The 21,429-nt window shown below is 49.5% G+C and overlaps 6 protein-coding genes across 6 annotated transcripts; 3 read left to right on the top strand and 3 right to left on the bottom strand.

The window, feature by feature from the left end:
• Window positions 1-1,784: 1,784 nt before the first annotated feature.
• On the bottom strand, window positions 1,785-3,196 carry FPRO_13288 (putative guanine nucleotide-binding protein beta subunit; the record flags this gene model as incomplete). The annotated part of the gene is made up of 5 exons (XM_031222724.1): window positions 1,785-1,805; window positions 1,864-1,983; window positions 2,054-2,143; window positions 2,199-2,917; window positions 3,067-3,196. 5 exons carry the CDS (start codon window positions 3,194-3,196, stop codon window positions 1,785-1,787), a joined length of 1,080 nt encoding a protein of 359 aa, XP_031088155.1.
• A 5,424-nt stretch (window positions 3,197-8,620) lies between these two features.
• Window positions 8,621-10,565, top strand: FPRO_13289 (uncharacterized protein; the record flags this gene model as incomplete). The annotated part of the gene is made up of 3 exons (XM_031222726.1): window positions 8,621-8,654; window positions 8,732-9,337; window positions 9,388-10,565. 3 exons carry the CDS (start codon window positions 8,621-8,623, stop codon window positions 10,563-10,565), a joined length of 1,818 nt encoding a protein of 605 aa, XP_031088156.1.
• A 290-nt stretch (window positions 10,566-10,855) lies between these two features.
• Window positions 10,856-11,740, top strand: FPRO_13290 (uncharacterized protein; the record flags this gene model as incomplete). The annotated part of the gene is made up of 1 exon (XM_031222727.1): window positions 10,856-11,740. The coding sequence occupies one exon, from the start codon at window positions 10,856-10,858 to the stop codon at window positions 11,738-11,740; it is 885 nt and encodes a 294-aa protein (XP_031088157.1).
• A 1,244-nt stretch (window positions 11,741-12,984) lies between these two features.
• On the bottom strand, window positions 12,985-14,628 carry FPRO_13291 (uncharacterized protein; the record flags this gene model as incomplete). The annotated part of the gene is made up of 3 exons (XM_031222728.1): window positions 12,985-14,030; window positions 14,094-14,255; window positions 14,355-14,628. 3 exons carry the CDS (start codon window positions 14,626-14,628, stop codon window positions 12,985-12,987), a joined length of 1,482 nt encoding a protein of 493 aa, XP_031088158.1.
• Window positions 14,629-15,164: 536 nt separating this feature from the next.
• Window positions 15,165-15,707, top strand: FPRO_13292 (uncharacterized protein; the record flags this gene model as incomplete). The annotated part of the gene is made up of 1 exon (XM_031222729.1): window positions 15,165-15,707. The coding sequence occupies one exon, from the start codon at window positions 15,165-15,167 to the stop codon at window positions 15,705-15,707; it is 543 nt and encodes a 180-aa protein (XP_031088159.1).
• Window positions 15,708-16,659: 952 nt separating this feature from the next.
• On the bottom strand, window positions 16,660-18,612 carry FPRO_13293 (putative LCB2-serine C-palmitoyltransferase subunit; the record flags this gene model as incomplete). The annotated part of the gene is made up of 1 exon (XM_031222730.1): window positions 16,660-18,612. One exon carries the CDS (start codon window positions 18,610-18,612, stop codon window positions 16,660-16,662), a length of 1,953 nt encoding a protein of 650 aa, XP_031088160.1.
• Between the last annotated feature and the right edge of the window lie 2,817 nt (window positions 18,613-21,429).

The raw sequence follows: 21,429 nt of genomic DNA on the forward strand, positions 1-21,429 counted from the left end.
CATAACTGGTGACAGAGGAACAGGTGGTTCTTTCATTGCCATGGATTTCTTCAGACTGGCTATGCTATCGTATCAATGCCCGCAAGTTTGCTCAGTCCTGCTTCTTCGTGTTCTTCGGTAGCCCAGGCATACATAACGAGATTTGTGAAAGTCCATGTCTCTCCAATTGGTTCTGGTATCTGAGGATAGCATCATCTTTCCACATGCGGGAACCATTTTCAAGGTTTTCCTTTGGCCTCTATGACTTTCCCAGTTTTAGATCTAAAACGGTGGAAGCACTGATAGTCAACGAGTGCGCGCCGTCCTTCCAGTTGTCTCACCCCTCACCAAGCTGGATAGTCAAGGCACTCAGAGACGGTACCACCATGACCAGAGCCATCCTCTGTTATATAAGTATTCTTTAACCTAATTCCCCGAGGCGGACTCAACATGTGTCACCGCTTACCTGGACGAGCACCAAACAGCATTCGTTAGTAACAATGTGCCTATGACAGACAATGAGCACCTCGTTGTATCATTCAGCCAACACCTTGTGGAGTTCATTTAACGGGAGTCATCATCTGATATCACAAACTCACAGATCCTCAGTCCCGTATGATCATCAGAAGCATGTAGATAAAGCTCTCGTGCCTTATATCATAAACCCATTTCCACACATTATGTCTAGCCTCCGGACAAGACAAACGGGATAAATGTGGAACGTCTATTGACGGGAAACTTTATTAGAATGTCTATTTCGTCCCTTCTACAGCGCCCACGTATCATCTATAGTAGCCGCATTACATAACACACACGTCTGACAGCAAGTACACTATACAACTGGTGACACTTGTCTCTCTTGTTGGCGATCTTGTTCCACTAGGCTCTCCTTGCCAAAGCTTGCCCATTGGTCATAACTGCCGGAAGCAACAGTAATCAGATATCAAAAGCGATACCAAACAGGTGACAGCCATATGTCATCGCCCGAGCTTGCCATAACCCCTTGGGCACCCTTTGCCATCACGGATTCGATAAACGTTGTATTTGGGTGTTCCTTACTCGTCGAGACGAATGGTCCAGTCGTTGATTTCAAACTCGCGCTCAGTGCCGACTCAGGCCTCAAGTTGACACAGTAATGGAAACGTTGGCAAAGATTTGCAATGGCAGGAGAAAGGCGTATAGTTTTGAAACATCATGATGTATTATCTCGAGGTCTGAAATTTTTGCTCGGTATAGCCGTCAACTCCCGTGGATTCCCCTCATATAAAATCGTCCCCCACGGCATTGCAGATCTTGGCTCCTTGAATTATTCGTTTTGCAGTAGAAACGGCCTGGAACCGAAAAGACATGTGCTGTCGAGTCGATACGCATACAAAGGGCAACTGAACAGAGGAAACCCATCCAATAATACAACCACCCATTACTAACAGCCCGCGTTGTGTCAGAAAAGGGGAAACTATGGTGCAGAGAATTTTGCAGGTGCGAGAAAAAACAGGAAACGGGGAAAACAATAAATAGGGAATAATGAAAAGGAGGTATCGCATCAGCCAGTGTATTTTCTTCCCCAAATCCACCACGAAAAATCGAGTCCGGCTGGGGAAAGTCGTCGGTAGGGGTATGTGTTAAAAGGTGAGGTGCGGTTCGTCACGTCGTCCTGCATTCGCTAGTAGTCGCGATCAAGGTAGGCGTCCTTGAATTTCGGATTCGATGGGCAATATAATCGTTCGAACACAGATGGTATAGTCGCCGCGGCACGTTCTGGCATTTATATATCCAGACAGAAGGTTCATAGTCGCAAGGAACAATTAGTATGCCCAGATTTTAAGCTAGTGTTGTTAGTCATTTTGCTCTTGGTGGCTGATCTTGTCGTTGACTGAAACTTACCAGAGAATCCCATGATCCAGTGCACAAGCTTGTGCCATCGTTGCTTACACCTAAGCAGCTGACACGGTTCTCGTGGCCAACAAGAGAGCCAACCTTCTCGCCTCGAGTAATGTCCCAAACCTAATGGCTGTGTTAGCTCACGGGTTCCAGAGAAGACGAGCTTGTAATGACAAGCACAGATATGCCTTACCTTGCACTCAAAGTCATCGTAACCAGCGAAAAGAAGACGACCCGATACAGATGTAGCCACCGAGGTGATACCACAGAGAATAGACTCGGACTGCCAATTCCGTTAGTCGAAGTTAAAGAAACCATTTGCAGAAGTCTACACTTACTCCGTAGAGGTTAAGTTCGCGATCGGCGCGGATATCGAAGAGACGGCAAGTAGCGTCATCAGATCCGGTCACGAAAGAGTGTCCGTCGGGGAAGAATTGGATGGCGTTAATATCGGACTCATGGCCAGCAAAGGTCTGGACAGCCTTTCCAGCGCGAATATCCCAAAGCTTGGCGAAGGCATCACAAGCACCAGAGATGAAGGTGTTTTGATTGGTAGGGTTAAGGCTGATACTCATCACATCACCAAGATGGTCAGCAAACTCAGTAACCTTCTGGCCCGTCTCAATATCCCACTTCATACAGGTCATGTCACCAGACGATGTTAGGATACTGCGATCATTGATGAATCGACAGCAGGAAAGATAACCGGCGTGACCAGAAAGCTCACGAGCAACACGGGTAGGGCCATCGCGTTGCTGGTTCAAGTTGTAAATGGAGCAAATGTTGTCGAGACCACCGCAAGCCACGAAATTACCACTGGGAGCATAGGCGCAAGTCATAACCCAGGAGGAGCGTAGGGGAATGGCGTGGACCTTGTTGGTGGTGTAGGCGTCCCAAATAATGAGCTTGCCATCTTGAGAAGCAGAAACCAGGTGCCTCCTATCGGTCGACCAGTGCATGGCGTAAATCTTAGCCAGGTGGCCCTTCAGTGTTCGCTTGGCTTTCATAAGTTGGTTCTTGGGAATAGGCTCATGAGCCTGTTGTGCGACAGCGCGAACTAAACAATTGAGGAGCAGGTCAGCGTTGATTCATAGTTTAAAACGTCATGTTGACAAGACGCGTGTCGATAAATATCATTGTTGACAGTCATCGTTGTTTCGTTTCCCAGAGGAATTCGGAGCGACTAGGCAATCGGGAAGCACGTACGAGTTGTGTCGGCGAGATCATCCTTCTTCCTCTTAATTCGGTCCTTCAGAGTTTCGGCTTCGCGACGAGCCTGCTGAATTCGCGACTGCATAGCCTCGGGGGAGACATCACTGTTGCCTTGGGAGTTCATCGTGATCGACCAGTCAACTTTTGTTGTCGGATGGTTTTACGCGCGACGTGAGGTGAGATTGGACGATCCCCGAGGATCAAGGGGCGGTGTCGAGAGATGAATCGAGGAGAGCGGCGACGATACCCAGGTTCAAGTCGAGCTCAGGTCGAGCAGCAGAAAAGAGCGACTTTCGAGGTGAGAAATTGACGATGGGCGAAAACAGGAGCTCGGCCGGCTGAGGTTGGTGGATGGATTGAAATGGGCGAAATGCAATGCAAATGCAAGTGGAGAGGGAAAAGGCCAGAGGAGAGAGAGGAGCTGGAGGAGAGAGGAGTGAGGAGGATTCTTAGTGGTAGGGGCCTTTAGGGGGGAGGGAATGTGAGCTACAGACCCCCGACTGGAGATGGGACTACCTGCAAGTAGGTACATACAGTACAAGCAGGTCCGGGCAGGGGGGCGTGTGCTTCCATTTGAGTGGGTAATCCCAACCAGAGTGAGAGTGGACGAGTGGGCGCGGGCTCGACTTGGCCAGTGGCAGCGGCAGCGGCAGCAGCAGCGGCAACAATAACATAATGTCCGCAGACAGATTAATGACCTAGGTACTTTTAGCAAGCTTCAATTAGTAAGGTAAATCGAACGTACCTTATTAAGGCACGGTTCGGTACGGATACAGATTACGGCAGAATGCGACCTTGAGGTATATACTAACTAGTTAACTGCTAGAGTCAGCACCAAATAACCACTGAAGTGCTGAAGGCTGAAGGATGGCCCTCCACTGGGGCAGTATCAGTATCCAGCTTGCTCCTCGTCTTGTTCTCAAGGTAGAGAAAGACATATGTATATATTCGATCACAACTAAGTTGACTCAATCGTAACCGTCATCATCTTCGCTGCCCGTAATCCAATTCTTGACTATAGAGTTTCCCAGCTGACCACAACACCAGTAGCTTTTAAGTAGGTCTCAGTCGACTCCAGTTCATCCGTTTTCAGGTACACAAGATTCTGGGGATTTATCCACCAAACGTGAAGTACCCCCAACCTACCAAAAAAAAAAAGCCCCGCCATCAATTTACAGTGGACGCCTTCTGCTGCACGAACCTGCAGCTAGAAAGAACCCTGCGGCCGTCGCCGTCGCCCCGACCCTTTTTGTCCACTCCATCCAACCCGGCCTCCCTCTCCAGCTCAAGCTCAATTCATCCACTCACCCAAACACCATCAACTTTATGTACCGCACCACTACTTCCACTATCTACATCATCACGTTAACCAAATATTTCAATTAATCGACCTCGAACATACTCCCACAAGAATTTCTCAGAGGGAGATCTTGCCATTGCAATGCTTCTATCTATCCACACAACAATGAGACTCAATGGTCGTTTCCGTTGCCCTACAAGTTGCAAGCACAACGACAATTCGAGAGAAACCAGCCCCTGACCTCGTCCTAGCCATCGCCAACTGAGCCCACCCGAGCTTCCAGCAGAAGCTCACCCCGTCCACTGAGCGGCCGAGACAGGTCGTCCTGGCAGCGAACAGGGCTAGAGCCTCGCCCCAGAGCGGAGGGTCTTAACCCGAGCTGGGTAGGTGGAGGACTCGAAGGCGCACCACCCAAGCCAGATTACTACTCAGATTGCGCCCACTGCATGCGTCCGCCTGCTAAAACTGCATCCACCAGAGCCACTGAGGTGATCTCCCGCCAAATTTGACCATCTTCAAAAACTCAATGTTATCCGCCCAAGCAACGAGAGCCAGCAGTCACTTATGTTACTGGCAGAAACAGACTGTACAATCTCTATAAGATACTCGGGTAAACTTGAACTCCAGGTCTGTTTCTCGTCCCCAAACCCTCAGCAACGGCCCTGGCTCGCTGTCAATCTCTCCACTAATGGACGATTTCTTGGTTTCTGGAACTGCACCCTTCAGGGGAAGCAGCTCGTGTCTGTTTTCATTTACATGGATGATGAGCAAATCACAGTTCATCTTGAGCATTTACTAGCTGCTGATAGCTTGGGCCCAGCCAAGACAAACCCAGAGCCCGCGCTCCTTGTTGCCATCCAAGAGATGATCTTTCGCTTCGCCTCATAAGCTAGATAGAAGCAGAAGCTAGTCCAAGAGTACCAACTCCGCCCATGACCATTTCCAAACCTGTCATGAGCTGGTTTCTGACCGGCCTTGTCGACTCCACCAAGATAATTTAAATCCTCGTTTGCTCTCAGGCTCTGTCCCAAAGGACCTCCCCATACTCCGTAAAGGAGTCTCTTGGCCTCCGTTGCTGGGGCTATAGTAAGTCCTTGCAGCGCACCTTTCATCTTACACACACACGGCTATCACGATTCACGATCCCACGTAGCTGGAATGGGGAGAACCGATTTTGCCCTGTTGGTTTTTGCTAGGTGGCCAATGCCCTTCCCCCATGAATGCTTCAAATCTTCGAATTGCCTTCCATTTCCTCACAGGGCTCTCAGATATGTAAGTTGAGACCAGAATTCTGATATACATATGTCAGGTGAGTCCCCAATTGTTGAAGATTTTTGGCGACGATCTCATTTGAGACAACATTGAGACAATACACATTAGGACCCAAACTTCATCAACTTGAAGGAAATGGTTCCATGCTATCTTAACGGCTTGTGCACTTCTCATATTGCTGTGTCTTCTCTATTCTGCAAATCGATTCAAGTCATCGCTATATTTCATCCAACTTGGAGCAATTTGTGTCGTTTTCGTCAGAGGAGGGATCTGTTAATTCAATATCAGGCCTGCATGGATCAAACAATGCTGCAAGCAAACCGGGGAACCGATGGATCCGGAGCACCATGTGGGCCCGAGCCTCTTGTGGAGCTCCGATGAACCCTGGCTTCTTGCAGAACACAGAGCAGGCCTGTCGAGCAGTGAACTGAAATTCGGACCCTGTTTGTATCAAAACTGTTGGTGTCACTTTTGGTCGCGTCCTGGTTGTCGATCAACCTTCTACTGAAGACGCTCAGATAAAAGAATGTCGCCGTTCAAAGACAGTATTTATGTCTGGCGCTACTCAGGATCGAACCGGTGATAGAACTACTCCTCTTATCCTGTGACACCAACGCCCACCCGCTCCTATATCCGTCGACTGCCATTCTGTGGCTCAAACTGGAGGTAGATGCAGGCAGCCGGCATCTGTCCAACATTCAAGTCCTAACACGGAGTTTACGCTCTTTCTTGTACATATCTCAGCCAAGTATGCATGGGCGGTACCGTACCTGCAGCAAAACACACCCATTTTCGATTGGTACTTTATGCATAGCGTAAGCCCATTACAAAATATGTCGGAGCAAATGCGGATGCCAAAGTTTCACATACAATCCTATATGGCATACGCATATACGGCAAGGCGTCCAGACTCCAGTGCTACCAGATTCTGGGTTTATTCTCGAACGGCAGTTGCTCACCATCACAGTGACATCCTGTTTCTTATTACCGGAAATGCCTCTGGCGAAGCACGGTGTGCTCGTGCCTTGTTCTGTCACTATTCGTCAAGCATATTGGCACATCACCTCATGTAGCCTGTGGCTTGAGGATTCACATGGCTCTTGTCTACAGACATAGTTTTTGCTGCTTGGCCTGCGCCTGCTCGATCAGTGACGACTCCAGAATGTTGCAGCGATCAGTGCAAAATATCAACGGCTTCGAGAGGCTCCAGCGCAATTTACTGCGACCCAGAGATATCCACTTGCGTCCGTTACCGCGCTTGACAAGCCCCTGCAAGCCTGCATCTATAAAGTGAGGTCAACCCCCCATCCCTGACCCATTCCTAGTCCGGCCAAGGATAAGGTGCCCCTTGATCAACTTTGCTCAGGGGTTTATTCGTTATTTAACTTTGGGATCTCTGTATCGAATGGGTCTGGTCCATCGATTTGCAGCAGTATTCTTCCGGTTAACATCCAGGCCCCATGTCTGCTGTGGTTAACATCATCATTAGCAATTTCGGCTCCATATCCACGTACGGCCCAAAGCAGGGGGTCTTGTTATGAGGTGCTGCCAGATGTCAGGCCAAGATTCGCAAAGACAGGCAACACCAATAATAAGTGAAGTCTTATATACCTGCTCCCTTCATCCATTTAGCCATCCCATTCGCGTCATTACAACCAGCCACTTTCGTAGGTCTTACCTAAGGTGGTTTGTCTTGACTCCTACTCTATCATCCTATACTCGGCCATGAGTCGAGTAGTTTTCTGGAGCCAGCCGGCTTGGCATCCCTTACTATGAACAGCTACTGAGTAGGAGTACTCATCGGCAGGACATCTCTTACCGAAGCCACATTTGACGAGTTGGAGAGCTTTGAGCGTTGACCTCCGTATCCTCCCCGGTGCACGACTCATGTCATACCTCCGCTTATTTCCTATTCAGACTCTCGTGTAGCCATGGGTGGTGATTTTGATTGTCAGAAATAGGCTCCGTTCTCTATGCAACGTACCTATGCTTTGTAGTTTCCTATGTATGGATTGTAGTGTTGCTTTCAATGAAACAGCAACTATAGCTGTATGTATCAATAGAATATCTGTGATATGACGTGGTCAAGTGGGATGTGTTGTTTTGCTCTCACAGTCGCCAATTCTTTCTGTTGAGCTGGAGATATGGCAGCCATGACTCAAGAACCATGAACCCTGCACCAACACCTCAACTGGGTGAATATGTATGTGCTTTGACGCAGCCATATGTGCAATACAACACCAGTTGTGATTCTATTTACCTAATACAGTTGATTGGATCAATAAGGAGCTGAGGTTGAGTTAGCAGGTGTAGTCTTGATAACTGACGGACAGCAGATTTGGTATGAGGTACATAACTCATCAGCAGCATGGGCTAATGGAGGCACTACCCTATACCAACCTATTTTATCCCATGATTAAGCAATAAGGCTTGACTTACATGACGGGGAATCTTGTCGAGAGAATATGCATCATTTATTATATTTTTCTCAGATGCACTTATGGTAGACTGTAATATTTTAGTACCTTGGAATTACAGCTTTTGCTCATTTGTGTTGTTGAATACTATACGCACTGAGATAAAAGAATGGTCATAGTTATAAACGTTTGATCCAATGCCAACATACACCAAGAATACAGGCAACAGGTGTATGGACCATTTATCCGATTACTGGCAGCGCTCGGAGACTCAGAGTCCATGAAATTATGACACTCGATAAATGCTTACCTCTAGTAACCTGGACGCCACGAACCTGCAGCATCTTGCATATATGGCTGTGTATGTAATACGAACAACCATGCAATGCAACAAATGGCACAGCAGCGTAAGCTGACTCACATATCTGGCCATGTCTCGGACTTGAGAACGAGCTGAACATATGAAAAAGAGGCTCGGCCCCCAAAGACAAACGCATTTTCTTGAGTCGTCTCCATCGCTGTCATACAATAGTCGTGAACCGGCCAGAGGACGTTGATAATGGAGACTCTTGATGTGGCAATTGTTGGAGCGGGTAAGAAAATGGCATTCATGTCGACTGAGATTTTAAAAGATTTGAAAAAAAGATAGCAAGCTTACATATATCACCAGGTTGGGCTGGGCTGGCTGCGGCCAAGACTCGCCATCAGTTACACCCTGAAGAATCTCTGGCGGTCTTCGACTCAGCTGCTACGCTTGGTGGCACTTGGGCGAAACATCGCCTCTATACGGGCCTGAAAACCAACAACATGTTGGGTACTTACCAGTATCCTGATTTCCCCATGGACACGGAAACCTTTGGTGTCAAGCCAGGTCAGCACATTCCTGGCCAGATAGTACACAGATACCTGGAGACCTATGCTCGACACTTTGATATATATGACAAGATCCGGTTTGAGCACAAAGTCGAGACAGCAGAGCACCATGAAAACGGCGGTTGGGTTCTAACGGTAAGGGACATCAAAGTCGGTGACGATATCAAAATCAAGGCCAGAAGACTGGTTCTCGCGACAGGCCTAACTTCAGAACCCTTTCTACCAATCTTCCAAGGCCAGGAAGACTTCAGGGCTCCCATTTTTCATGGAAAATACCTACGCAACAATGAGGATACCTACGGAACGGCCAAATCAGTGACAGTATTCGGCGGTACAAAGTCAGCCTGGGATATGGTATATTTATATGCCACCAAAGGTATTCAAGTGAACTGGGTTATTCGAGGTTAGTAATACCGAAAGGGCATGGTGAGGTGACTCTACTGACTCTTCCAGAATCTGGCCATGGCCCTGCTTGGAATGCTCCTCCTTATGTCACACCTCTCAAGAAGTGGCTCGAGAAACTCGCCCATATAAGAATGTTAACGTGGTTCAGTCCGTGCAGTTGGGGTGCAGCAGATGGTTACGTGAAGACTCGCAACTTCTACCACGGAACATTCATTGGAAGAGCCATTGTCGATAAGTTCTGGAGTATCCTTGGCAACGACGTTATCACGCTCAACAAATACGACTCTCACCCGGAGACGGCCAAGCTTAAGCCCTGGTCCAATGCCATGTTTGTGGCGACGAGTATAGGGATTCTCAACTACGAGAAGGACTTTTTCGAGGTCGTCAAGGAAGGGTTGGTCAAGATACATATTGCTGATATCGAACGGTTGAGTGAGCAAAAGGTGCACTTGTCCGACGGCACGGCATTACATACAGATGTGCTGTGCTGTGCAACGGGTTGGAAACATGTTCCTCCTATCAAATTCCTCCCAGAAGGGATTACTGAGGATATTGGGATGCCTCATACGCCGTCACCAAATTTGTTCCCTTATGCATCGCTCCTGGATCAAGTTGATAAGGAGATCTTCGACAAGTTCCCTCGTCTCAAAGACCAGCCCATACAGAAGGTGCAAAATAGCAAGTATCATACACTGCTAGAGGACAAAGGTCTCTCTAGCAATGACGATGTCACGCCATCGACAGAGCTGACCCCGTATACGCTATATCACTTCATCGTCCCGCCGTCAAGTCAGTTCCTCAAGACCCGAGACATTGCCTTCGTGGGAATGCTAGTCAACTTCAGCAACCCCATAGTTTGCCATGTCCAGTCGCTCTGGATGAACGCCTTCTTCGACGATATGATTCCATCTCTCCCTCGAAACCCTTCACCAGAATTTGTATCTCGATTCCAACACGAGGCAGTGCTTCATAGTCGATTCGGAAAATGGAGATACCCAGGTGGTTTTGGGCACAGCTTTCCAGACTTTGTGTTTGATGCTGTTCCGTATCTGGACCTGCTGCTCAAGGACCTAGGTTTACCGATATATAGAAAGAATGGTGCATTTGCTGAGATGACGGATCCATATGGGCCAGAGGATTATACGACAGTCGTGGACGAGTGGAAGGCAAAGCACCTTGAGCCAGAAGCTCCATGGTATCAATGGATACACGCGCTCGCCTCTTGAAGGATGCCACAACCACACTAGAATAGTATAGCTCCTGTGACGATAGCGATGGTCGATTTGAGTGTGTAGAACTCTTTCTGTAAATGGAATTCATTGCTTAATTGTGCTGACTCCTTGATGCTTCTCATGATTAGGCAGCAGCACGTTCTAAGTCAGTCACTCACTTGACTTACATGGCTAAGGCAAGGTTGAGTCGTACATTTTCTCATCATAGAAAGTCCAACTTCTTCCGCAATGTCTTTACCCAAATAGTGAATATTCTACAGGAAATCAAAGCCTTGAGAGAAAACATGCCTGACACTATTGATTTGACTGGCTCATCACCACCTATGCCACGTCATACAAGAAGTTCAACTCGTGCGCTCTCTTCAACCACGGCATCCTCAAGAAAGGATCAGACAACAGACACTTCGTCTCACAAACCAAATATAGAAACTATATCATCTTTATCTAGCCTTGGCCCCTCAGAAGAACACTACTATGCCCTCATCTCTAAACGCAAATGGCTGAACTCTCACACCATCCCTATTCCCCCAGATGCCTTCCGAACTTTCATCTCAAGCCCAAAGGGATATCATACACTAGACGCAATATTTGTCTTTGCTCAGTCAGAGGCTGGGACTGCAGTCTGCATCTCGCCCGATGGCATCCTCCTCACCTGTGCACACTGCGTTGCAGAAGAGCCCTCTGAGCTCACAGCTAATACATCGTTCGTCCTCTTATCATCAACTGGGAATGTTGTTACTGCGAAAGTGGTAGCTTGGAATCCAATACGCGATCTCGCTTTACTTCAGATCGACAAAACCGAGCTTTTTCGCCAGCCGTTTCCCTTTGCCCGTATCGCAACCTCGCCTCCCAAGTTCAACACTAAACTGCTATGCATCGGTCATCCGGGTTCCGAGGACCTCGAGGCTGAACGCAGTGGTGTAAAGACAGAGTATGACACACTCGTTCTCACCGAAGGGACTTTCCGTGGCCTAGATAAGGATCAAGATCCGCAGGGTAACAGTGAGATCGGCGCTCTTAAGCATAGCTGCTGGACGTACTGGGGACATAGCGGCGCAGGATTGTTTGATCGGGAAACGGGGGCATTGGTAGGCGTGCATTCGAGCTGGGATGACGAGACATGCATGACGAGGGGAGTGCCATTGGAAGTGGTGGTTGCCTTTGTTTAAGAGGTTGAAGCGAGCAAGAGGGAAGAGTTTATAGAGGAATGGCGATGGTATGTGTGGAGGGAGCCAGAGCCCACCAACTAAGCCCGGGGTTTGGTATTAGAATAAGAATTGCGCTTGGAAGAGGTGCCATGAAAGAAAGACATGCTCGTTGTATATCAACTTCGACTGTAACTTCAAAAAGATTACTCTTGGTCTACTCCACACAAGAGTCTGTCTGTTGTCACAAAACTCTAACATCATGTCCAACTTCTCATCAACCGCCGGCATATGCTCTTATGCAAGGCCAGGTCCACGAGATCCGACTCTCAAAGATTCTGGCTTCTTTAGCCCTAACGCTGTTTGTACATTGACCTGACCTGACCCGATCCAACCCGTGCTTCTCGCCCATCATTACCAACCCTTTCCTCCATGTTCTGTTCTGTTCTGTATCGCGCTGTGCTGTGCTGCTGCTGCGCTGAAATTAAGATGCAAACCCCAAAAATAGAACGACGAGATGAACATTCCCGCTGCTTGTTGCAGAATAAGACCCAACGTTAGTCGACTTTTCAAACGCCGTAACCCGCAATGTCCCCATGATGAATTTGATGAAAAACAAATGCTGCATGCGCATGGATGCCCGTGGCTTGACCGTTCACTTCCACAGCAACGTACGTCCTGCCTCAATGAGCGAGCACCCCTTTGACAAAAGCAAATATGTAGCTTTGAGTGGAACCAGCCGAGGAACCGAGTTGCTCTAAGCTCTCCTCTCCCTCCGGTCGGAATCTTCAGTTGCCCAGCCCAGCCCAGCCCTGCAACTCTCTAAACCCTGGTCTTCAAACAAGCCTCCCCTCTTAGTGTCCGAATCTGTCAATAATGTGATTCAGCCCAAGACAAACGCGGGAAGGCCAGAGCAGTGCCTGGCGTTCTGCCCCATAATAGCCCATGGCTGGTGTTTCAGGTTCACCACCTCAGCTCAGAAACGCTGACCCACTGAAACAAACATCACCAAACGTCATGCAGACACCTCTTCAGGTTTGACTTTGCCGACTCTTGCCTTGTCCCACTTCCAAGAAACGCATCTAGACCTTGGTCCAGCATCGTACGGCCTTGTAGGTGGTGGTTTGTGCCGACCCTGCATGTCTGACGTACAGTATGCGTCTCGTGCTCATCACTCGAATGGACTCGGGTTTCGGTAGGCACCGTCCGATGCTCTGTGTTTGGATCGTTGGGAAAATCCACCACGACGCACCGATTCTCAGTAGAGTTTAGATGATTCCTCCGGGGGGATCGTAGCCTGTCGGGGCCCCTCTTGAGGTGCTGCCCAGCCCTGCGCTTCCTGGCTCTCCATCTAAAGGTGCTGTTGTTGTCTTTCGTAGCATAAACATGGGTTTCTTGCCTTCCTTGTCCAGTTGCTTAAACAGAATCAATGGCTTCTCCTCGAGACCCAGACAACGTTCCTGATCGCCGTACACAATATAGAGAGCATATTGGTCCCATGGAGCGTTGATCTGGTACTTTTTTAGTGCAGCAGGAAGAACCTTGTAGCAAGGATCTTCCATACTGACACGGAAAGACTTGAAGATCTCGACTGAAGCATTGCTCTGACTGGGTGTATCAGGTACAGGGGTTTCTCGTCGGCGGGGCGGCCCTTGCGGTGCCTTTTCGCGGGAGGCATAGACTGCGTTGGCGTGACCTTCGTCGTTGAAGGTGGTTCGTGTGGAGGGTGTCGGTGCTTCACTGCGGTAGGATCGAGAGGCGAGGGTCGTAGCGGACATGTGGGTCTGAGGAGATGTCGGGGAGGGTATGTTGGGTGAGGGATACGAAGGGGAGGACGAGCCCTGGCCACCTCCGTTCATAGCTGCAAGATGGGAAGACGATAGGACAGCTCGCTCTGCAGCACTTGCGGGGTCCAGCGCAGTCTCCGCTATTGACCTCTCGTGGGTAGATTGAGTGGGTGATGCATTCTTTGGTGTAGCTCCGATAAGAATCTTGCGGGTAGAATATTGTCGCTTGACTGAGCTTCCAGATTGACTCGAGCCTGGGGGTGGTGTTGGTGCGGGGGGCGATATGGTTGTTTCGTAGCCGTAGGCCTGCTGGCTGTTACCACTCAGGTTGGGCAATGGTTGCTGCGCATCCTTGACCAAGCGCAAGGCCGGGAGCATATCCTCTCGCAATCGTCTGAAATCTTCTGTCATTCGTCGCAGATCCTGTTCGAGTAGGTTCATGCGTTCATCGCGGAGACGGAATTGTTCGACGAGATGTTTGATGTCCTTGATAGTTGCGGTAGCATATTGCGCCTCGGCGTCGGCGGCTACAGGGGTTACAGGTTAGAATCAGGCCAGTCCACCCAAGAGGGAAATCGGAGGCAACGTACATAGGGGTAGGTAGTGGTCGCTCTCAATAGGGACATCTTGAGCCTTTTTGACATCATATACGCTTTTGAGGATCGTTAGACGATGTCCCACGCTAGCAATGCCCATGCTCTTGAGATCGTCATGTTGTAACGCTACCAGGGCCTCACCAACAATCTCGTTTTCTGCAGGTAATCAAATGTTAGCTATCCCAACAATCTCTCCAATGTCTGCGGCACCATCCGTGAGGGACATGAGATGGCATGCTTTGGGTCAAGACGCACCTATAAAGCGATCGGCGTACTGTTGAAGACCAATGGTGCCAATGAAATCAGCACATTCCTCAACGGTCCATTCGGTGATGATGGTTTCTGGAAGACGGTCGGCGCTGCTGCGGTGGCCGTATGTAGTAGGAGTATGCTCTGCGGAGGTCGACAGCTCGGAGTCTATGGGGGAATGCTCAGAGTTGGTGATAGGAGAGTGGTCGCCCATGCTTCGCTCATATTCGTCGTCGGCGTCGGACTCGGCGTAAGCTGTGCCACCATCGAAGCTCATCATCCTGAAGACTATGAAAGGACAGTCGCCAACAACGGAGGCGGGGGCTGAGACCGAAGACTAATTCGGGCGACCGTGGTGGTGGTGGTGATGCCGCAAACAGACAGATGCGCTTGGTCGGGCACCGTCAGATAGAAAGAGAGAAGACAAGCGTTGGCGAAGGACAGTCGGTCGAATGCTTCTAAGTCTTTCATTCAAATCGTGATCGGAACGTCATAGAAAGAGAAGCAATGCTCAGGAGTAGGAGGTGGCAGACGCGAGGGTCGAGGAAGTGGGCGCAGCCTGGAGGACGATTGGATTGGATTGGAGTGGATTGAATGCAAGAACAAATCGAGTGGACGAATAGACTAGAAGATAGAATGGGCTGAGGAAAGGCAATGTCGAAGTGGGAAAAGAGCCGACCCCAAGAGATTAAGTAGACCCAAGCCGAGACGCCTCGAGGAGGACAAATACCGTAGAAATGTTAATAGAAAAGAGCCTAGAAAATAAAAAGAGTCGGAGGTAGCCAGAGGAGAAGAAGGCGGCTGGTGGTGGTGATGATGACGGGGTGTTTGTGTCTTGGTCTAAGGTCTTGTCTTGTCTTGTCTTGCTCGGTCTTGGTCCTAGTCCCAGTCCCAGTCCCAGTCCAGGTCTTGCTTGTGCTCTCGCTCGCTCGTGGAAGCGCTTGGGGGTGGAAAGGGAAGAGGAGGTCCTCCACTACGGTCACCCACGGCCTATTGAAATGGCAGCTGTCTCAAAGGTACCCAGTACCTGAGCTAGCAGGCCGTGGGAAGCCCTTCCGAGCCCTATACGGATGTACTCCGTACCTACCTCATGACTTGGCCGTTCGCTTGGTGGACCTCACGGTTGGCCTGGGAGGGATTTTGAATACTGGTCCTCCACTGAGAACACGGCTTGACTCCCGTCCCGCTCCACTGACAGCATCCCCCGGTAAGTACCCTGGCCAGGGCCCCTCACCACTAAATAAGTATCAAGCCTGGCTGCCGCTGCTGCAGCCCGTTAACCAGCCCAACCATTGCGTTATTCGACCCTCCCATGCCGGACTTGAATCCAGCCATTGGGTGGTTTCTATACCTTTTTAGTAAACAAACAGTCCAAAGTCAATGCCATTCTTGGATGACCTCTGTCTTGAGTTGCAGTGCGCGTTTAGGAAAGTCTTGGGCGTTGACACAAAACATAATCTAAACCCTGGCAAGTCGCCCATTGAAATGTATTGAGGTCCTGGTCCACTCAATTAACCTCAGTTTGTCTCTCCTTCAAACACCATTGGACCTTCAACAACAGGGAAACCATCCAATATGGATGCTTACGGATGGGATGGCTAGGAGGCTCACTCAAACCACATCTCGAGTGACAGTCCGAGGTATTCTAAGGAAACATCGTGCGTTGGAGACCAAACCTCCAACATTCCCGTTTGACCGTTAGGGAACTGGCCTTGCAATGACGCTACAGAACCCTTGGAGATTAGCAAACTTCCGAGGCAAGGTATTTGATAACGAATAAAGCTTTCATAAAAGTTGAGAGAACATGCCATGGCTAGGTACCCATGAGTATATGCAACTGTTTATCAATGTTCACCGAGGTATGCGAATTGAGATCTTCATGCATACGTTTCTTTTATTAGTTGAAGCAAATCTATGCTGCTTCAGATCTATATTTGTCGACTAACAATTACTCTATATGCTAGACTCATCCAACACTTGAGACTTAGGTTGGTAGAATGAGTCTTGCTCATGATCCCATTCCCAACATGGCCCATTACCTCAACACGCCTTCAACTCCATTATTCCGTCCCAAAAAAAGAAAAAAAAAAAGGCCCCCTTCTCTTGCATGGGAATTTGGGGGCAAAAGGGCAACAGCCGCAGGGCTAGCCGCCGAGAAGAACAGGGCATTAAACGTCGTGCAACGTCGCGTTCCTTCACAGGATGTATCTATGAAAAGCGTCAAACACCACTCAGACAACCTCCGAGTACATGAGTGATTATAAAGATGTATCAAACACCAGAAACAAAGTTTGATTAAAAGGCCGAGATATTAGCGTAGGGGAATCTTTGAATCCTGGACACCGTGTTGTACAACGTCTTCCAGGTTCCAACGGGGGGCCTGAAGGGGGATCCTGTTTTCCTTTCTCCATTCCTTTTCGTTCTTGGGGTCGACACCCTCGGGAAGATGTTCCAGTCCGCCTGCCACACCGGTCGAGAACTTGATCTGCAGGATGTCACCGACTTCGTCGCAGGCAGCCAACAGACGGTCAAGATCCTCCTTGTTGTGGGCAGCAGAAACACAGAAACGGGCACGAGAGCTGATGAGTGGGGTCGCAGGATATCCAACAACGACGACGGAGATTTTTCGTCGAAGCATCTCGTGACTGAACGCAGGGAGCTTGGCCGGGTGGTAGAGCATGACAGGAATGATAGGAGAGTCATCGTGACCATAGACAATAAGGCCAAGACGCTTAAGTCCGAGACGAAGGTAACGAGAGTTGAAGGCAATGCGCTGAAGACGCTCCTCACCTTGACCAGGGCACAGCTCGCCAGTAATGAGTTTCAGGGAAGCCAAAATTTGCATAAGCACACAAGGGGCAGGAGTTTCACCATACTGAGTAGCAGCGTTGGAGCTCTTGAGCTTGTCGATGATATGTTTCTCGGCTGCGATGTAACCACCATTGGCACCAAAAGATTTTGTCAGAGTTCCCATAAGAATATCAACTTCGGAGGGGTCAATGCCAAAGTAGTCGCAAACACCACGACCGCGGGGGCCAAGAGCACCGACAGAGTGAGCCTCGTCAACGAAGAGATAGAACTTGTACTTGTTCTTCAGAGCAAGAATACCGGGGAGATCACACATGGTACCCTCCATAGAGTAGAGACCTTCGACGACGACCAGAATCTTCTTCCAGGGACGGTGGGTGCGGGGTTGACCTTGGGAAATAGCTTCCCGAACAACACGTTCCAGATCGGCCATATCATTGTGCTTGAAGCTCTGAATAACGGCACCAGAAAGACGAGCACCGACACGGATGGAGGCGTGATTGAGTTCATCGGAAATGATCAGACAACCCTTGGAGACAAGGGCGGGGAAAGAGCTCGAGTTTGTGACATAACCCATAGAGAAAACCATAGAAGCGGGCTTGCCAACAAATTCGGCAACCTCACGCTCGACTTCAAGAGCAAGATCGGAAGTACCAGCAGCACCACGGGGGCTGCAGAAACTGATTCCGTATTGCTTGACGCACGCCTCCACAGCGTCGGCACAAGGACCTTCAGACTGGGCAAAACCAAGATAGTTGTACGAACTCATGTTGAGAGTCTCAGTGTAGGTGCCGGTATATTGATAGGTGCGATTGAAGTCGTCGGACTTGCGGTCCATCAGTGTGATGAAGCGTCCAGGGACGCCAGTGGTGGGGCGAGCGAAACAATCGTCCAGGCGCATCTTGAGACGTCGGACATAGAAATTGTCGAAATCGCTGTTGAGAGCTGCATAACCGTTGCTGGCTTTAAGGGCACGGTAGTGCTTGGGGTTGCCGAAACGCTTGCCAAAGAAGTCGCGAATATGACCAAGAACGATCAGGATCAGGTAGCTGATGTAAGTGGTGAGAATGAAATAGTAAGGAGGCTCATCTTCGACAGGGGCCTGAAGAGGCTCTCCATGAGACTGGCTAGTGTATCGATGACTTGAGTGGAGGAGAGGGCCAAACTGAGCGTCGGCACGCTTCTGACGGTCGATCTCCTCGGCCGACTTAGGCTGGAAGAGAGTGGTCGTTGAGGCATCGATGCTGTTGGGATCGCCAGGGCTCGCGGTTGAGAGAGAGATAGTAGGCAGACCAGGAGAAGGAGAGAACCCAGTAGCAGCAGCTTGGTTCTGCTGCACAGCGGCAAGGGCTTGCTGGGCGCCAGTGGACTTGGGGCTGCTGGAGAAGAAGTTGGTGATACGGTTGCCTTTTGAGGTAGAGGGGCGCCTCTCGCCCGACTTGACGGGTTGAGACATGGAGGGTGAGGATGAGAAAGGATTAAGCCGACGGGGCATGTCTCCTGGCACAGGTGCGTTGGATTGTTGAAGGCGCGAACGTAAGGGAGGCTAGATTGCGAATAGTCGAAGGAGGGTAGAGCGCCCAATGTAATTACGAGGACAGAAGGTCGAGAGTCTGGGAACCAGGAGCGAGTGTCAGTGGATGTGCGAAACCTAACAATCGATTCGAGACAATTCGCCGTAAAGCATATTCTGCCGATAGGAGGTTTGTTGTGATGAACCCAATTGCTTTTCAGGGCGAATGAGGATATGCGAAGTAGAAAAGATAACAAGACCAACGTGCACCGCGATCGAGAACAAGCTGCAACACAAGCAATGGAGGCAAAGATGTTGAGCTGGGGCTGATACACGGTACAACAGATGTTGATGAGGAAGAATTATGAAATTGATAAAAAGAGGTGACGATTGGGTTTAAAGTTGAATTGGAGTGCTGTGCAGCACTGCGCGTAGTGGTGCGTGGTCCAGGAGGCACAGGGGGGCGCAGGAGGTGGCGTCGAATCAAACTTGGAAAGTGAAGATCCGCTCACTGCAAATTGCCTGTGGGCCCCTTGAACTCGAGCAGCGGGGCCAGCCGTGGTCCAGCCAAGAATCGCTTAAGAAACACCAGGCGGATGATGGGACGAACCGATAAATGATTGATGATGATTGATATCAAGAGAGAATGATATCGACTCTCAGTAATGTAAAAGATCACTTACCCAGTCACTACTCATCAACAGAGCAATTGCTATGCTGCTGTTCCAATTTCAATTACCGAGACAAGCGTTGCCGTTCCAAGGAAGATAGATCGATCCAAGCTCAAATCGATCAGGCTGCAACGCAAGGGCACCAGTCGTCAATGACTTGATTCGGCGGTCAAGCAGGATCGATACTGCTAACGAGTACAGATCGAGAACAATAGAGCGGATTGATGCTCGAGAGGTAATTAATCAGCCTTGGGTTTAGCTGATAGACGAAGGGTTGCTTGTTGGAATAAATAGTATTAGTCGGCGGACTCTCTCGATCACTCGGCCGAAGCCTGTCTGTCAGTGGACGGCGAAGCACAACAACGACCTAACCAGCAGTAGGAATGATAATGAGAAGAGAAGAGAAGAGAGAGCTGACAGATGCAGGGAACAACTGGTTATTATTCGACTTGACCTTCAGTACGCCACGAGAACAGAAGCAGGAAGAAAACTGAACTGCGGAGTCAGCGGGACAACGGGAAGTGCATTGAAAAACAATGAAAAGTCCAGGTTTTCCGCTCCACGGGAAACAGCGGGTACCAGCACCAACTACGGAGCACCTAGTACTGGGTACCTGAGTTCGAGGTGATGGTTCTAAGCGACGGGGGATACCAGTTACTTGACGGAGTGTAATCAGAGCCGAGAACAAGTTTAAACTTGCATTTGTCGACATGTACCTGATGAGCTGCTGACTGTGTCACTACATGCGATGTACGATGTACGAGAAACGCACACAGAACAGTCTCCATAGCACAGCACAGCACAGCACAAGCACCTGCGGAATGGGCCGGACACAAGGGTAATAGGGAATGATTTCAAGGGGTCAGCCGGCGGGGACTTGCATTGTATTGCCTTCTCTTCTCGTCTCGTCTCGTCGTTCGCCTTTTCGTTTCCAGGCCTCGCTTCCTTGACAGGCGTTGATAACAAGGGAGTTCAAGGCTCGAGAGTTCAAAAGCGAGGCGTGTATTCTCTATGACGACGCCGTGTTCCCTTCCAAGGCTGACCATGACTGTTCAAACTGAGCTCCTGACCTCGAATCCTACCCAGAGGCAAACACAAAACGATCAGAACATATCTCTGGCTGCCTCTTCTTAATCGAAGTCCCTGTAGAAAGGATCCAATGGTTTTGTTTTCAAGACGAACCCCTGGGCTCCGAGGTCTCCGGCCTGCGAATGGGAAGACACGGGAGACTTTAAGTCAAAACGCCACTTTTTTTCCTTCTAGCTCGGCTCGCACCAAATTTCTGTCGTTTGCCTCCTGTAGCAAATGAAAGACTCTGAATAGCCTGAAGGGTGCCCCAAGGGAACAAGAAAACTTCTGACGGTGGACTTAGGTGTCAGAAATATAGAGCTCAAGGTCTACTGAAGCTACACGTGAACTTGATCGAGTATTTTTGTCTTCTGTGATAGAGGCCCTAAGTTTTCTTGCCTCTCCTTGGGTGCCGCGGCTCACCACCATCAGATCTTGCTGGTCTTACATAACATTGGTCCTGATGAAACCCAAAGGAAGTTGGATGTCATCATCCAGGGGCATGCTGTGCCCAAGCTCTCAAAATCTCCGCCGCACCCGGCGACGATGATGGCATTATTCTTCAAGCTCCCTCGTTTAGGGAAGAGTCTCGTGGCATATCAAGTCTTTGGACGGCTTCTAACTTTCGGACCGCCTCGATAGTCAATTTGTTATCTGTTCGTGAATCATATGTATGGAGTTCCACCTGGGCTAGGATTTCTCCGCCAGAACAAGCTACTGCAGCCGAGTGCACACACTTACAGCCAACGATGCTGTGCTTAGCTGTGTAGGTACGGATGACATGAGTCTCAATGGATTGCATTGCTTTTTAGTTAGCGCTTGTTGTTACACACCGACATCAATGGCCAGATAAAAGATGCTGCAAAGCCCTGCATACCATCCATCTAACAAAGCTGAACAAGTTCCTCCAATACCCAAAGACCTTCACCGCCAGCTGTTTTTCACCCCAAAACTACAACTAATGCACACGGTCCGTGAGGATCATTTCGTGATATTCGGATTGACTTGTCGCAGTCTTGAG

The sequence above is a fragment of the Fusarium proliferatum genome (genome assembly GCF_900067095.1).
Source record: "Fusarium proliferatum ET1 genome assembly, contig: FPRO_scaffold012, whole genome shotgun sequence".
Classification (NCBI taxonomy): domain Eukaryota; kingdom Fungi; phylum Ascomycota; class Sordariomycetes; order Hypocreales; family Nectriaceae; genus Fusarium; species Fusarium proliferatum.